At 44.6% G+C, this 16,611-nt stretch overlaps 1 protein-coding gene and 2 long non-coding RNA genes across 9 annotated transcripts in view; 2 read left to right on the forward strand and 1 right to left on the reverse strand.

The window, feature by feature from the left end:
- MED13L (mediator complex subunit 13L) overlaps positions 1–5,241 on the forward strand; it is a 166,028-nt gene extending 160,787 nt beyond the window's left edge. For both annotated transcript variants that reach the window (XM_086856439.1, XM_086856440.1), the window contains 4 exons: positions 287–441; positions 2,301–2,462; positions 2,747–2,859; positions 3,913–5,241. In XM_086856439.1, the coding sequence (XP_086712565.1) occupies positions 287–441; positions 2,301–2,462; positions 2,747–2,859; positions 3,913–4,045 (563 nt within the window). In that variant the 3' untranslated portion in view covers positions 4,046–5,241. The remainder of the gene's footprint in view (positions 1–286; positions 442–2,300; positions 2,463–2,746; positions 2,860–3,912) is intronic.
- LOC111936557 (uncharacterized) overlaps positions 502–16,611 on the reverse strand; it is a 56,488-nt gene continuing 40,378 nt past the window's right edge. For 3 of the 6 annotated variants that reach the window (XR_015277843.1, XR_015277842.1, XR_015277841.1), the window contains 3 exons: positions 9,866–10,091; positions 4,706–4,768; positions 502–4,566 (listed from right to left, as the gene is read on the reverse strand). This is a non-coding gene — a long non-coding RNA (uncharacterized LOC111936557). The remainder of the gene's footprint in view (positions 4,567–4,705; positions 4,769–9,865; positions 10,092–16,611) is intronic. The other 3 variants (XR_015277840.1, XR_002868237.2, XR_002868239.2) reach the window with 1 other exon arrangement.
- On the forward strand, positions 10,222–15,575 carry LOC147649915 (uncharacterized). Its single transcript, XR_015277847.1, has 2 exons — positions 10,222–10,337; positions 10,417–15,575. It is a non-coding gene; the product is annotated as an uncharacterized LOC147649915 (long non-coding RNA).

Genomic DNA, 16,611 nt, shown 5'->3' on the forward strand with positions numbered 1-16,611 from the left:
GGAGCTGCTACAACGGGAATTCTGCTCAGTCTGTGGCCACTGCTAAAATTCATTATCCCAATAGCTGCCTGCCAACTCTCCCTTTCATGTCTGTGTGGTTGCAGTCAAGAGTTCTAAAGGGGATTAAACAGTAAAGTCTTTATCTCTGCTTTCATCTATCTTGGGAGTATGTAAAAGAAAAAAGGGAATGATACTAAATTAAAGGGAAAGGTAATAAATCATGAAAAATTATTGGAGAAAAGAGTATAGCACATTGGAAGTGATTTTCCTTTCTTTTCCTTTTCAGATGATATGTTTGACCTCCCGTTCCCAGATGACATGGACAATGACATTAGAATTTTGATAACAGGGAATCTTCACTCTTCGCCAAATTCCTCCCCAGTTCCTTCCCCTGGATCACCATCTGGCACTGGAGTGGGATCTCACTACCATCACAGTAGGGTAAGGCTGGAGCACCATAGGGCACACACTGCTTAAAATAAATACAAAGAAAGACCCAAATCCTCCAACAAAATCTTTTTCCTTTAGATCCTGACACATAATTAGGTCAACAGCAAGCAAAAATTAGGTTAAAGTTGAAGGTCACAATACTGCTGGAGGTGTCTCTGCATTGGCTGTTTGCACCCTCCAAGTTAATTGTTGGTGGATGGATAACTGAGGGGGAGAGAGCAGGAGGAGAGCACCTTTATTTTTGTGTGGCACAGCCATTGCTCATCAATTCTTTCCTGGAAAATCCTATGGAATGTCCCTTGCACCAAGTGACAGAGTATTTGAGAGAAGGGAAGCTGTGATAGCCCTGTTCCCGTGGCTTTCAGGGGAGGCAAGAGGGAGAGAATTCTCCCAGTGATGAAACTCTGCCCATGGAAACTCCACAGGTGCTGGATGGTTATGTAAATGTTGTTTTCTTAGGAATATTTAGCCCAGAGCACACAGCACTTGGGAGTTATTTTTGTTTGAAGTGGCTTTTATAAAGTCAGTTCCAACATCAGTGATTACTTAAAATGCAAATTATTTTTGGTAATTCAAGTTACTTTCTTGAATTGGCATAACTTGGATCAGGTTTGATGGAACTCTTCCACTCCCACATTTTATCATGTAAGACTGAGCTGTTCTCTTAAAACGGTTTCCATCAAAATCAGGTAAAAGTTTTATACTTCAAAAATTTCTGTGAAGTTTTGTTCTAAAAGTATTACATTTAAAGTAGTAGCATATTACTTCTTTTCTAAATAATGTTTTATGAGATAAACTTTTATACCATTTTTGATATGTCAATGAGATGTCTCAAGATCCGAATTCTAACTCCTGAATGTGACTGACTAAATGGTGGTAGTTTCACCCCTGGAAGTAGAAAGTCCTAGCTATTCTTTTCCTTGCAAACTGCCAAAATGCCTCAGGGCAGCTTCAATACAGTCAGTGAGGGAGAAATGCCTCCTGCCTCAGCCACAGAAATCTTGATCCTGTATTTTGTGAGCTCAGTTCACAACCACCTTGTGTGGATGGTGCGTCTCTCCCATCAAAGGCTTGATAACAGCACATTGCTGTCCCAGTTATTCCAGACTGGTGTGGGAGAATGAAAACTTCTAAATTCTGCTGCCAAACCCTGAAGCGATAAATCACAACTCCTCACTCTCTCCCCAGTTCCCTCAGCAATCCATTCTGTCCCACCCAAGCTATGCAGAGCTTGCTTTCAGTGGAAATGAATCCATTGGGAATAGCCCTGGGAGGTTCATGGCCTGAGCCCAGAGCCCCGGACAAGCCGTTTCCAGCTGAACCTGAGTAATTCCCATTAACCATTAAGCCAGGTCTGGTAATTGCAGTGTAATGTTTGGCTTTAGCAGAGCAGCAGTGTGTGATCATCCCCCCGTGGGCCTGGGGTCATGGAAATAATTGATGGTTGGGCACTGGCCCCGTGTGCTGGCCTTCCAATGCTGCCTGCTCCAGGCTTTTTCCCTGCCTTGGATTCCTGTCCAGACCCACTGGAAGGGATTGGTGAGGGGAGAGATTTGTAACTGAGCTGCTTTCTGTCCAGTGGAATATTTTTTTTTTAAACTTATTGACATGTATGGATGAAGTGAACTGCTCTCCCAGCTGTTTGGGAATCTGCAGTGCTTCTGAAACATAAGCCTGGAGAACCCAGCTACAGGGGAGTAAGGCAGGACCTGGATAACTTTGACTAAGATTCCTGACTGACTAAAGGATGGCTCATTTGTCACAGGACAGTAATTAGCAAATGAATTCACCTTCCCAGGAGTGGGATGGATTGCAAGCACTCTCTGAGCTGCCTTTTCCCTGTCTTGCAGAGCCAAGGTGAACGTCTCCTCTCCAGGGAAGCCCCCGAAGAGCTGAAGCAGCAGCCTCTGGCTCTGGGATACTTTGTGTCGACTGCCAAAGCGGAGAACCTCCCACAGTGGTTCTGGTCCTCCTGTCCTCAGGCGCAGAACCAGTGTCCCCTCTTCCTGAAGGTCTGTCACGGAGCATTCATTATCAATTGCTATTTCCATGCCTGTAAAAGCTGCAGTTGGAGTCTGTGGTGTCAGAGTGAACCTGAGACCTCCCACTCCAGAACGGCAAAACTCCAGTTTGGTTTATTCAAAAATGGTATTTGGAAAGACATGTGGTCCTGGGGGGTTCAACACAACTGCCAACTTCCCACGCTGTCCTGAGGTGATTCACAATGGATGTTTCTTGGGAATCTCTAGCAGTACCTGCTGTATGAGGAGTTAATTTTTGCTGTTTCCCTGTGCAGGCCTCTCTCCATCACCACATCTCTGTAGCGCAGACGGACGAGCTTCTACCTGCCAGAAATTCTCAGCGAGTTCCTCACCCCCTCGACTCTAAAACTACATCAGATGTCTTGAGGTAACACCCTTTAGGTGTTCATTTTTGCCCTAAACATATAGGGACAGAGCTCCAAGATTTCAGAGTAACCTTTCCAACCTATCACAATTACTTACCAGTTTTATCAGCAGTTTTTAGCCCTGCTGCGCCCTATGTGTCCAGGGCATTTCCTCCTCAAAGATGCCAGAACAGGGCCCTGAGGGGGAATTCTGTGGGCTTCCCTCTGCTGTGCACAAAGATGCCAAGGAAACTCAGAACAGTTCAGCCTTGCCAGGGTGACATCATGGTTTGCCCCCCACCCAGACTGCTCTTTTCCCCTGTCATCTAATCTGAGCTGTGCCACTCATTATCTTACCTCACCGAACCAAATGGATGAGTAGGAGGAAATAAAAGCACTCCCTGATACCTCTGTGCTAGGATTGGGGTATAAAGGAGACACTGCTCCTGAATGCATGCAGGGTGTGTGTTTTATTGTTCAGGATGATGTGAGGCCTGTTTGCCTCCATCCCACCTTTGGGGACTGGACACAGATCTGTGTGATGAGAACACGCTGTGTGGGACACCTCAGTGAACAAGCAAACATCAGCAGGGAAACAGCAATGTCTAATCTAACGAAATTGGGGGGGTCTACTATTCTAGAAGATCTGAATTTGCATCCTCTTGGAGGATTGAGCTCTCATGGGTGTCCCAGGTATTGAGTAAAATGAGAATACAGTGGACAGGGAAAGGATGAGATAAAACAAGCACAAGTTACAAGATGAGAAATTGCAATTAGATACAGGATCACAGGAGCAGTGTGAGCAAATACTGGCACAGGGTGCCCAGAGAGGCAGAGGTGTTCAATTCCCAAGGCTTTGACAGCAGTGGCATTTGAACCACTGTGAGTCCAGAGTCTGATGTGTTTGGAAGGGCCTTCATGCAAACAGTTCAAACGTAGTAAAGCTAAACCCTCCTGCTTTTCAGTGAGGTTCCTCCTTTGCCAGCACCCTGGCAGCTCTGTCAGGGTGTAGATCCAGGAGAGCCCATTTACAACCCTCCCTGGGCAGTCTGTGACGTCTCTGCCTTGCTGTGCAGGTTCGTGCTGGAGCAGTACAATGCCCTGTCCTGGCTCACGTGTAACCCGGCCACGCAGGACCGCAGCTCCTGCCTGCCCGTGCACTTCGTGGTGCTCACCCAGCTCTACAACGCCATCATGAACATCCTGTAGGACACACACAAGCACTTGTTCTTCTGGCTGCTTCTCCCCTCCGCCCGGGAACGTGCCACCACCTGCAAGAGCTCCGTTTGCTTCTCTTCAGACCAATCCTGTGCTGTGCTTCTGTTCCTCCAAAAGCACATGTGAATTCCGCAGTGTTCAAAACTAAACTACCCATTAACATCTCTGGCAGCTTCAGTCCAAAATCTGGGAACATCCAAGAACAGTGAACACGGAGTAACCTCAAGCCAGTGTTAGTTTGGTGGCTCAGTAACTACTGGTCAGCGTGATTATTTTTTTTAATATTTTATTTTTTTAAGGAAGACTACAGAATCTTTTTGCATTAGGAACTGATAAAGACCCACAAGCAGTGTCAGCCCTGCAAGTAAAAACCACCTTGTAGTGACCAGTTCGGGTGTTTCGTTGTTTGATCGTCGTAAACCGGGACTTTGCAGGAGGAAAAAACCACAAACACAAAACCACACAGTCATAGTCTCGTATAAATATTGGAGTTTTCTGTCTACCTGGAGTTCCTGTCAGAGTGGATTGGGATGAATGCATGCATTTGTTACCTGTCCATGTAGATATGAATGGTCTGGAGATACTTTATTTATTTTTAAGTTTGGGGAGGGGAGGGATTAAATTATAAAGGACCAGGAACAGTAGAAATACCTTAAAAATCCAGCTCCGTTCCACTGTAGGGTTATTTATCTACAGACCTCTCACTCTTCTGACCTGGAAATCAAAAGCGAAGCTCATAACAATCAAAATCTTGGAAGGGAAGCGTGTTCTGGTATAGGTATTCTGTATTTTAAAGAGTTCTCCCCTGTGTTTAGCCTGGTTAAAGCAAGGAATGACCAGTGTTTAATGAAGGATAACACTACCTAAGGGAGAAGAGTGAGAGGGAGGTAGGGAGGAAAAATACTTTAAAGCCCAGTGTCAGGGCAAGTGGAAAGTGGTAAATTAATCTATTGTAGAGCTATGATTGAAATATATTTCCAGTAAATTTAGTGATGCTAGAAAAGTATTTACTGAAAGCCAAGTCGCCCTTTAATTCTGGGTAGACTCGTCCATGTACATATCCAAAAATATGGTTTTTGTTTACACTAAATCAGTCACAAATCTGGTGTATTTTTTCTGACTATAGGAATATTATTTCAAAGAAATAATTTTTAAAAATTATATCATTAAATTAGTACTTGAAGTTACACCACTGTGGTGGCAAAGTTACTTTGTTTAGTGAAATGATTGCCATTGGGAAGGTTAATGGCTAATTGAAGTATTTTTATGACTCCTTCATTCCAGGCTCCAAGGGGGTCCTATTCCAGCCCCATTCCCTCATTTCTGGGGGTGCACTGGGCAGCAGAGGGGGCCAGGGTCAGGCACTTGGATCAGGCTGGGTGACCCCTCCCTTGGCTGTGGAGAAAAACTACCAAGTTTAGAGTTCTTCCAAAAGACTTTCATGTTCTGGTTAAAAAAAATGAAATTCTATGATTTTAAAAAGTATTTTTCTTGAGATAATGTAACATTTAAAACAAATTATATAAAATAATAAAAGAAAAAAAAAAAAGAATTGCTTGTGTTAATGAGAAGGTGAAGGCAGGAGAGGAACCTGTAAATGGATTATTTCCTTCCCTGCTCCACCCCTCTGTGTGGGTGTCCTCTTTGCAATGTATAGGTTAAAAAAAAAAAATCTGATATCAAACCATTTGTATCTAATGTGTACAGTGTAAAATTGACTTTAAAAATATTGCAGTACTATTTTTTCTTAATCAGAAAAGAAAATTCTCAAGGCCTTTTGAAGAGCATAAAAAGATGAAGATTGTAAACTTGTATAAAAAAATTTAACTTGGGGAGGAAAAAAATGTAAAGTAGACATTTGTAATCTTTTACCATTTGGGGGTTATTTGTTCCCAGGATTCATCTGAACTTTGGATTATTATTTTGCTTATTGTTTTTAAATGGGCCGTTTTTATCCAGGGGCGTTTCTTCCCCACAAACCTGGTTCTAAGCAAAAATTAGAAATTAAAAAAAGGGCAGCAAGGAGTAGTTTTCATCTGGTGTCTTTTATTTAATTTTTTTAAGTTAAGAGAAGCTGGTGACATATTTATACGTTTTTGTGCAAAATAAATGAATGGCAATAGATTTTAAAGAAAAATCTTATGTACTTCAGTGTGAAAAGTTCTGTATAATATTTCTCTTAAATATGCATTATTTTACTTGTGAGTTTTTTACTGAATTAATCTGAAATGTACAAGCCCTGGCTTTCCTACAGAGTGAAGAAAGTTTTTTTTTTTTTGTTTTTTGGGTATTTTTTTTTTTGGTTTGGTTGTTTGTTTTTTTTTTTTTATTTCTAACTTGGAAAAATCATGCCTAAATCAGAATTATTATTACAGTTGTTTGAGCTAAAGGGAGCGGGAGGGTGGGGAATGTCCAGCATGCTTGTATGTATATTTCAGAACCTTTTTTAAATGTAAAAGCTGTACATTTCTGGGGAGTTCTGAATTTCTTTTTTTTGTTTTGTTTTTTTGTTTTGTTTTTTTTTCCTCTGAGCATTTTGCAGTGAGCTTCTTTTATATATAGCCGACAATTTGAAAGAAAACAAAAAAAAAATGTGAAGTTCATTTTAAATCTACAGTATATCGCTGGTACAATACACTAAAAAAGACTTTGATAAAAAGAAACAATAATAATAAAAGACCTCCATTTTAAATGTCATTCATATATACCTTGTGGATGAGAGCTATATACTTTTACACACTTTTTTAGATGAATAAATTATTGAATTACTGAAACTGTTGGTGGGGTTTTATTCTTGTATTGAGCTGAGTTTTGGCATTCCCAGGGAAGGAGTTTCAAGGTGCAGATCCAGGGATGTGAATGGAACCGGAATGAAATGTTTCAAACTGTAGGTGTTGTGAGGGGAAATTGGATGCCAAGGATGGAAAATCCCACCAAAGGGATGGGTGGGAGCAGCCTGGGATAATCCAGTGCCACAGGAGCAGTGGCTGCTTTCCATGGGCAACTCCAAACCCAGGGGCCCATCAATGATGGATGAACTCCATGAGCAGCAGGTGAGTCTCCAAGAGGAGCTGGCAGGGGCAGGTCAGGCCTGGCCCCTCTCCCTGCACAGGGACAGGGCCATGGTAGCTGCAGGACTGCCCTGGATGAGGGACCAGAGCCATGGCCTCAGGCTTCCCAGAGGAGCTGCAGAACCCCCGGCCCACAGCAGCCGGACTCCATCATCCTTGTGGGCTCCTCCCAGCTCAGGATACTCTGGGATTCTGTGCTGATTGTGAATTCTGTGCTAAATGTAGCTGCGGTGGGCAGGGCTGGGTTGGACTCTTGGACCCCAGGTCTCTTCAGAGTGAGACACTGTGGGTTTAGCAGAGTCATTCCTAAACACAGATGTACCAAAAATGACATTTAATGAACGCTGTGACATCCCAGGATGTGTTGGAGGGGAGAAGGTTGGAGCCAGCCGTGCCATCCTGGGATGTGGGGAGGGATCCAGCTGTGCCGTCCCAGGATGTGTGGGTTGGAGCCAGCTGTGCCATTCTGGGCTGCAGGGACCAGCCCCTGTTACAGCAGTGCTGGCTGGCAAAAGGGGATGGGGGAGTTTCTGTAGACCCCAAGTGTTTCATAGCTGATCTTTGTGGCTCTCTCCCTTACAAAGTATCCTTAAAGAACTCATTTTCCATAACAACTGGAGCCCACATGAGCATCCTGTGACAGCTCCAGTGACTGGATAGAGAAACTGCCACTCCTTTCCATGGCTCTTTAATGGCCATTGGGATTTCCCAAGTAGTTGGTAATTCTTGTCCACTTTAATTTTGGTGCATCTTAGTTCTGAATTCAGAGTTACAAAAATAGTCCCTAAGATTTTACCTTTTTTAAAAATGGTCAAGCTTGTATCTTTCAGTTCATTATACTACTGTAAATGATGGTTCTAAATTACACTGTTTAATTACCCTCTCCAAGTTTGTAAAGAGCAGTTACACTTTGGCCTTCCCCTGTGAGAGCTCTAAGTGCCTGGAATTACTGTAGAGCAGTATTTGTTACATGGAGATTGCTTTGTGGCTAATTCACTGGTTTCACAGACAAAACCTACCAATTAAATACTCCGTTCAGTGAGGACTGTAAAGAAGAACTGAATGAAAACACTGAAATCTCAGTTGATTTGTAACAATAGTGGAATATGTACAAATGTGTGCAGCACTGTGGTGATAGCTCTTTAACTCCAATAAAGAAAATGCTTTTTAAGACTAGGCTGACATTAAACTACTTTTCCCAACTGCCATCTCTTTTTGACACAATGTCATGGCCGCCTGAAAGCTGTTTCAGCACATGTAGAAAGCATCAGAAACTGTGAAGTAAACATGAGGTTTATGGGCAGTCTCTCACCATTCACAGTGGAAATGGAAACAGCCCAGGATCACCAAACAGGAAGTCTTTGGTCTTTGACAACAAAGCAGGATTTATAAAATTATGCAGCTTCCATTTCCCTATTTTGACACTGAACCTTAACCCTTTGACTAAAGGCGATGTGGCAGCCCCTGGTTTGTGCTTCAATGGCTGTTCTCCTACCAGGTATCAAAGGGGCAATCCTACAGCGCATCCCATGGGATACGGAAACCTCAGGGCTGTTTGCAACCTGAAATACTCAGCAGAGGCCTGGAAGAAGATGGCCCCAGTTTCTGTGTGAGGCCAGCTGGGAATTCAGGCTGCCCTGAGCTGTCAGTTCTGGGATCCCACGGAGCTCTGCTCCAGTCTGAGCCATTCTGTATGAGCAGCTCCTGCTCTGCTACCAGGCTGGGCCCTGTCAGCCACTGCACCCATGGACACATATATCAAGTACAGCTGGAAACAGCCAAAACCATCCAGCATGCTCCTTTATCTGACAAACATCAGCTTTTCCTGGTAAGAGCTACTTACTGAAACCTTTCAGAATCATGGTTAAAAACCAGCTTAGCGCAAGGGTCCCTTTGCACCAAACAAACAGGACATGGCACTGCTGGGGACTCCTTCTACAGGAACATCTTTTGTGGTCCTGCAGCACCCACTGGAATTCACTGGCTTCCTCTGATTGCTCCACAGGATCTCATCCAGTTCCACTGCCACTCTCACCTGGCTCTGAGGATACTACAGCAGTCTCTGCTGTTGACACCTTCTCTGTTCCCCAAAGCTTTCAGTTCTTAGCCAAACCCCTGGGTATCCAGCCACCTCCTCTACCTTCATATCCCAGGAATGTGAGTTCCTTCCCACAGCACACACACCTTTTCCTGTTGGACAGATGTTTCATTTCAGCAATACTTGCTCCTGCAGGACCTTTGCCATCTACCCAGAAACATCAGCTGCTCCCCAGGCAGTGATGCTTTCTCCAGCTGGGCCCTTTTAAAAGACACAGCCAGGCCAGCAGGGAACTGCTGCAGCTCACATGGCGACCAGGGCAGGCCTAGGGCCTTCACAAGTGGAATTTATTTTCCTTACACATGAAATTAGATGTATGTTTAAAAAATTCCTACCAGCCTGACACTCTCTTTGTTTTTATTTAAATATTTTGCCATTGGGAAAATGTCAGGCTGGTATAACTGCAGGAACAAACTACATCCTCAAATGCACTGCTGTTACTATGAGTATTTGGAGAACTCTCTGCCAAAAGATTTGATGTCCAGAACCCCCATCAGAAAATGAATATACACACACAGAGCCCTGCAGAAAAAGCTGACTGGTTCCTGCAATTCTATAAAACACAATCCCACACAAAAAAAACCCCAAATAAAACCAAAACCACAACCAACCAAAAAACAACAGCCAGAAAAATTTTTTTACCTTTGCAGTTGGGTGAATACTTTAAGAATTCTTTTTAAGCCGACCTTTCTTTAGTAGTCTGTGATTTCCTGCAGCCAGTGACAGCTGTATCATATCACATTAATCACATCTCTGCCATTCTCCGTGTGGGGCTGTCCATATGAATAACTGAAAGTCACATCCTTGGTCCTCCAGCAGGGGTCATGTTTTGATGGCAAATGAAACTCCAACTTCTCGCTAAACTGGGCTTTAAAAAACCAAATTAAACTGCAGAGTTACAGAGCTGGATCATTAAAGGTCAACCACGCGAGCAGGTGTGGGTTCATTGGTCAAAGTGCTCCACCCCACTTGTAATCAGTCTCGGGGGTAATTTCATTAGTGCCTGGGGAAAAGACAGGCCAGGAGAGGCAGGTGATGGGGCAGGGTGCGCATGGCAGGGCAGGGGGCTCTTAATCCCAGCAGGGTAATGGCCCATGGAAGTGCTAAAAGAATGGTGAGCAGCTCTCCGGGCTCTGGCTTCAGCAACATTGCAGTTACAAGTAATTGCCCTTGGACTTCTTTCCCCCTCTTAGGCTGTGGTGTGTGGGGAAGTGCTCTGCTATAATTCTCCATGCTGCAATGGCACATGCTGCTGCACTGCCTGAGCATCAAGGGAAAGGCAGAGGACAGAAAAGGGACCTGCACAGGCCCAAGCCTGATCTCTGGGTGATTTGAGCTGTAAACAACAAGGAGCCCAAGTGGAAAACAACTCATACCACCAAGGACCTTGCTGCATCTATGGCAATAGAGGGACAGCCCTCCTTTGCTTGGAGATTCCCCTCATCATCACTTGTTTGCCAATCTCTTTGCACTTTGTGTTGCTGACTTGTTTTTTTGATGTTGGGCTTTTTCACTAGTGAAATGTTACTTTTGTTTAGAAGAAATATCCCACACAAGTGAGCATCCCCTTCCACAATACATAACCTTCCCTCCCTAAATAAATTCAGTCAGCAGTTGAGAAAGTGTAGATACTCATTTTCCCAGAATCTCACCGCTTTTGTTATTCAGGTGACTTGGATGAGTCCCCTGTCCATTCAGGAAGCATAAATCCTTTCCTGTACAGTCTACAGATGCCTGATCAGAAAGGGGTATTTGGGGTGACCTCTGTTCCATGTGCAACACTTTGATGTGGGCTCCTCGACCCCAGTTCCCTGTTCCTTTGGAGACTTAGAGATGGTAGCCCAGGGTGCCTGTGCAGGTGAGGGGCACTGGCACTCAGTGTTAATGCATAACTACAGAGTGCCTGAGGCCAGCACTCATGGAATGAAACTGCTGTTCCAGGTTTTCTGTGCAGCTACTGCCCACCCTTTCAGCCTCCTGAGCAATGGCTTTGCAGTTATTAAGGGTGCAGTTAATCAGAAGAACAGCTCCAGATTTAATAAGCCAGTAAGGAAGGCATGCTAAAGGGATTGAGGGGAGAGGAAAGATCAAAACTCAAAAGCTTCCCAAACTGATGTGGGATTTTGTGCAAACTGCTGGTTTTGCTACTCCTTCCCTGTGTAACAATCAATGCCACTGGCTCACTGGAGCTCAGGCTCATTTTAAGGCTCTCAGGCAGAAGAATGCAGACCATTAGTTTGCAATCTTCAGTAAAGATTATATAAAATTATTTAGGACAACAAAAACTAAAACCTTCTGCAAAGACCTAAGAAAGATCCCAGAATGTTGTGAACTGGCCAATAAAATAGCAGAAGGAATTCATAGTAAGACACACACACACACAAAACCTAAAAAATTAAGCCAAACACATAGATGTGGAATGGCCTCTAAACTAGGATACAGATCAGGATCATTCACTTCAGGAGAAAAGAAGTGGGATGTCTGAGCCAAAAATGACCCCAGCAGGAGTGTTCTAATGCCACTCAGGCAGCCCAAGCCCAGCCCAAGCTCAGCTCCGTTCTGCCTGTGGCATGGCCCCATCCAAATCAGGCAGGACTTGAGGGCGGGGGAGAGCAGATCCTGAGCCCCTTCCCAGGACTGCTCTGAGCTCTGTGCATATCCCAGGGCACTACAGGCCCTGTGGGGAGCTGGAGGCAGGACTGCAGCCACAGCTCTGTGGCTCCACAGCTCTGGGGATGTGCCTGATCCTTCCCTCAGCTCCCCTCACCCTGGGCCACCTCGCAGCTCCTGGTGGCAAATCCCCTCCAGATCCCACAGGATGAAGCCACCCGCTTGCACACCACCCATCACCTTCCAAAAAATGGCTTCATCCCAGACCCCGATTCCAGCCAGAGGCTTGGGAAATGCCAAGATCCGCTAGTGCTTCAGTAAGTTGGTAACAAGCAGGGGCTGCACCTTCACTTCCGTCTTCCAGGTGCTCTGATGGTTCTTCTGGCTGCACTACAGGTAAAAGTGCCGGCTCTACATCAGGTTTTCATTAAAGAACTCCTCTCCTCATTCTCAACCCAGCATGTCTGAGGAGCTTGGCTGAAATTTTAGCATCGTTAACACCCCATCAATGCTGTGTGAAACATGCCTGTAGGCCAACGCTGGGGAAGTATCCATCTGGAATCCATCCCTGGCATGGATCAAAGTCACATGAGAGCCTGCCCCTGGACATTCTGGTGACTCTGCTGTGGGGACAGGAGGCTGCAGGAGTCCTAAGCACTTGAGACATCTGATCAGGTTTAGCTGTCAGTAGCCCCAACTCTGTCCATGAATTATGTTCATCTGAACAGAAGAAGCCAGGTGAACCCTCACTGCTTTGCAAGCTGAAGCCTCCAGCAAGGAGCAAGTCCCAGCTGAAGGAGGAAAGTTTGAAGTCTTGTAGTTAATCTGAGGAGGAGGAAGAGCAGACATTCAGCAGCTGGCTGAACTAAGGAGCAAATCAGTGTAGAGATGGGATAGGGAAAGAAGATAATCCTACACAAAAGATCTGCTTTGTTCCTCTTGTACTTTATGTCAAGGCAGCAGAGAAGGAACTGTAAAATCTAGAACAACTCTTTTCAGAGCCTGATAAAAAATGCAGGCCATAAATGTATTACATCCCTAAAACACTTCTGCAGTGCAGGGCCTACACAACAGTTACCAGGCACACTGATCCTGCGTGTGTACAGAGCCACTGTACCCTGTTTTCTTTGTTGGCCTGGACCAAATTCTGAACTTCTGTGGAGATGTGTGATTTCCACTGACCAGAACAGCACAGAGAAAGGGAGTTTCATTTAGGATAGTGCCTGATAGGTTCCCACACAGTGAGCTGGCTGAAGGCTAAATTATCTGCTTCACAGCAGTGAAGGATTGATATGCTTGAACTCTGTAAACTTGGAATTACTCAAACACCTCTTCTGACTTCAAGACTTTGGAAATAAATCAGAAGAGGCTGATTAATGCCAAGCTCACACCCTGCTCCCCATAAAGGCTCAAGAATTCAGGCATGGCATCTTTGATCCAAGAGAAGACCTTGCAATTGTATCTGTTGCGCCTGTCTCTCAACAAATGGACTCCTTTTCCCAGAGATTTTAACTCTGGCAGCACTTGGCCTCCAACACATATCAGCTGATGTATAGTGCTTGTCTGGACACATTTGGACCAGTCCTGACTCTACGTCCCTTTCTTCTCTCCCCTGCTTTCCAAATAGCTATCCCTGACTGTTTACTTTGGCAACGCCTGCAAAAAAAAATAGCCTCAATGAAAAGGCAAAATCCATTAGGAAAAGCCAGCTGAGTGCTAAAAGGCCCCTAATCAGTAGAAAGTTTAAAGAGCACCGCTCAGAGAGAGGCTGCGGTGCCTTTCCAACACCTCCCCAGCAATGTGTGAGGCTATGACATGTCAGAGTGAAGCCCCAAACACAGGCACGCTGCCAGGGGAGCTGTTTCCTCAGGGCTGAGCAGAGCCTGTGTCCGGCTGTGCTGGAGAGGGAGCTGCTGATGGAGGAGCAGCAGCATCACAGCAAGTAACTGCAACCAGACTGGTAAAAGTTCACCCAGCTGCTTCCAGCCTCAGCCCTTCTCAGCCAAAGAAACAGAGAGAGGGTTGACCTCAGCTCAGCATTACAACTGGACCAAAGCAGGAACTTGGGGTTTAAGGGCCAGTGCAGGTCCAAGTAAGGGGATCTAAGCAAAAGCCAGCTCAGATCTCAGATAAACAGTACTAGAAAAGCAGCTGCTGCTGTGGAGAAAGAAATGCCTTCAACATGTCTTGTCTGAAACACTAAATTCAGCCAAGAGCTGAATACAGTTCAAGCTAAAAGGCAGTTGCCCCAAAACACCTCTCAGCTGTGGATTCCAGGTGAGAAATGACTGCTCACTTTGGCTGTATGAGGTAGCCAATGCTCCAGCCTGGGTAGATTTACTTGCTTTGAGTTGCAATTATTTCAAACCACCATCATCCAACATTTCACAAGTGCACTGAATTACAGATTTCAAAGCACCACAAAGAAGTCAACAAACCACTCCTTTCAGTTTCCCTATGAAGAAAAGAGTTGCATGTTTTTCTTTCAAGGGAGCAATCAAAATATTTGTAATGAATCTGCTGCTCTATGAACTGTGTTTTTAAAGCTTGATAGAAACAATCAGGCTCAGGTTTAGATCATTCTCCTTCATCTTCTAGAGACTAATACGGAGTGTAAGGGAACTTAGGCACAATTTGCCTCTAGCAGCTTTATGCCACTAAAGGATGTGAACATCACAGTCCACAGGTGAGCTAATGTAGACCCTTCCACTCTACAAAATTCTAAGACATGTTTTAAAAAGTGTCAATAATTGAAATTATGATGCTTTATAGATGCACTGAAAACCATATGAAGGAATGTATAAAAAGAGACAAAATTAGATTATATGCAAAATTGATGAAGGTGAAGTTTAGGAGGTAAAAGTTGCCCAAAAAGTGTGTGCTTTCATTTTCTGTTAATTTTTTTTCTCCCCACTTTTTTCACCTTGAGGTTAAACTCATTACTTCCTATGTCTGAGCAGGACCAAGGTGTTGCTTTTACTTACCTGCTGGATGTAGATAGCGCCAGTGTCCCACCTCCATTCCTGCAAGGAGCAGCTCTCCCAGTCAGGTTCAGCTGAGGATGTGTCACTTGGGCAGGAGTCTGGGAGCCTGAACCATTTGTAGCTTGTGAGTGTCTCTGGAACACCGAGGGTCATAAAAGCCCTTCTGAATGGGCACTTTACGGACAGCGCTCACCTTTAATGGCCTTTTTGTTGGTTACAGCTTGGCTTTTAGGCCCTTTTTGCAATTCATCACTTAATCCATACATGCTACCTTGGCCAAGAGCCGGACAATGGGGCCCACTGTGTCTGGTTTTGTTATGGAGCAGCCGGAGTGGCTTTTAACTAAAACAACGTATCTGAAGGAGAAAAATGTATTCACCTTGAATTCCCAACGGCTTCGACTTACTTAAGGCAGCTCTGCAGACACTGGTGTGTGCAATCAATGAAATCAAAACTGCAGCCATGTAAGGATGGCAGAAAGGAGTAAGAATGTATATGCCTTTGCATGTATAAAATATGAGGGGAGGAAATGTACAGGGAGGAAGGAAACAGCTATCCTTGCAGTTAGGTCTGGAAAAGAAAACATTTTTCTGATACTAATTTTTTCAAGATCAAATATAAAGGTATATTATATTGATAGGGAAGGACTGTTACACAGCCCTGAAATCTGCTGGGGCCCCTTCTAAAGGTACTTTCAAAAATAATGTGTCTTCTGGTACAGATCCATCCTATAATCCATTTGTCAGTTCATTTTTGAATGGGAGGTGAAAAGATGGTAAAACTGATCCCCCTACCAGTCTTCCAATGCTGCTGCACAAAGAATACATGGTTTGCCTTGGAACATGTAAACCCAAGGTGCTGTGGCAGCAAAACAGGGCCAGCTCAAACCTGCTAAGACTTGGAATACATCAAACTAACTTGCTTAACTCTCCCACTGCAACACTTTCAGGTACAGAGGGAAGAGGTGGATAGCCTTACTTGGGGAGAAAAGGGAAAGACTCCTCTAGGCACCAGGAAGTATGGAATTGTCTTCTGGCACTGCTGTCAATCCTCCACAGAAATCAATAATCCTTTATCACAGAATGGCCTGGGTTGGAAGGGACCTTAAACATCCTCCAGTTTCATTCCCCTGCCATGGGCAGGGAACCTTCCACTATCCCAGGTTGTTCAGAGCTCCACCCATTCCTTGACAGAAGCCCTTGGTAGCAGGAGGGAGTACCCCACTGGAATCCCCTTGTGATCCTACACATGCGTCCTCTTTCCAGGGTGCTGTGTCAATCCAGTGGGAACAGGGACACTTGGTACAGGGAAGGATTTGGCTTCAATGTCATAGAGGACGAGCAGTATCCATATTATCATCTTTTGGCTCAGGTAGCCCAGGGACTTGTCACTTCAAAGTGGGGCCCTCAAAGGGGACTTGGTAATCTTTATTTTCCCAAAACTTCAGCTGTCAAATTCAGATTATTTTTTTTAAATGAGATGAGATTTTTGGCTTAGGTTCCAGTTAAGCTAATGTGGAAAGCTACACATCTCTGGAGGCTTCTAGAAGCACTTCCAAGGACTGAAGTAAAATATTGAGAAAGCCAGAAGGGAACACTATACCCTCCTGTGGAATTTATCCTACTTTAATTTGGCTCTAGGCACCCAAAGCCACAAATTTGGCAATCAAGTAAGTGGGTGGCCAGTCCAACACTTACAGAGTAGCAGCCACTGACCTCAGTTAATTTTCATTCTACAGCTGATCCCTTTCTACACTCAGCCATTCCACCCACGTCCTGATTTTTATCAGGCCTC

Source organism: Cyanistes caeruleus, chromosome 18 (assembly GCF_971803275.1).
Source record: "Cyanistes caeruleus chromosome 18, bCyaCae1.hap1.1, whole genome shotgun sequence".
NCBI lineage: Eukaryota > Metazoa > Chordata > Aves > Passeriformes > Paridae > Cyanistes > Cyanistes caeruleus.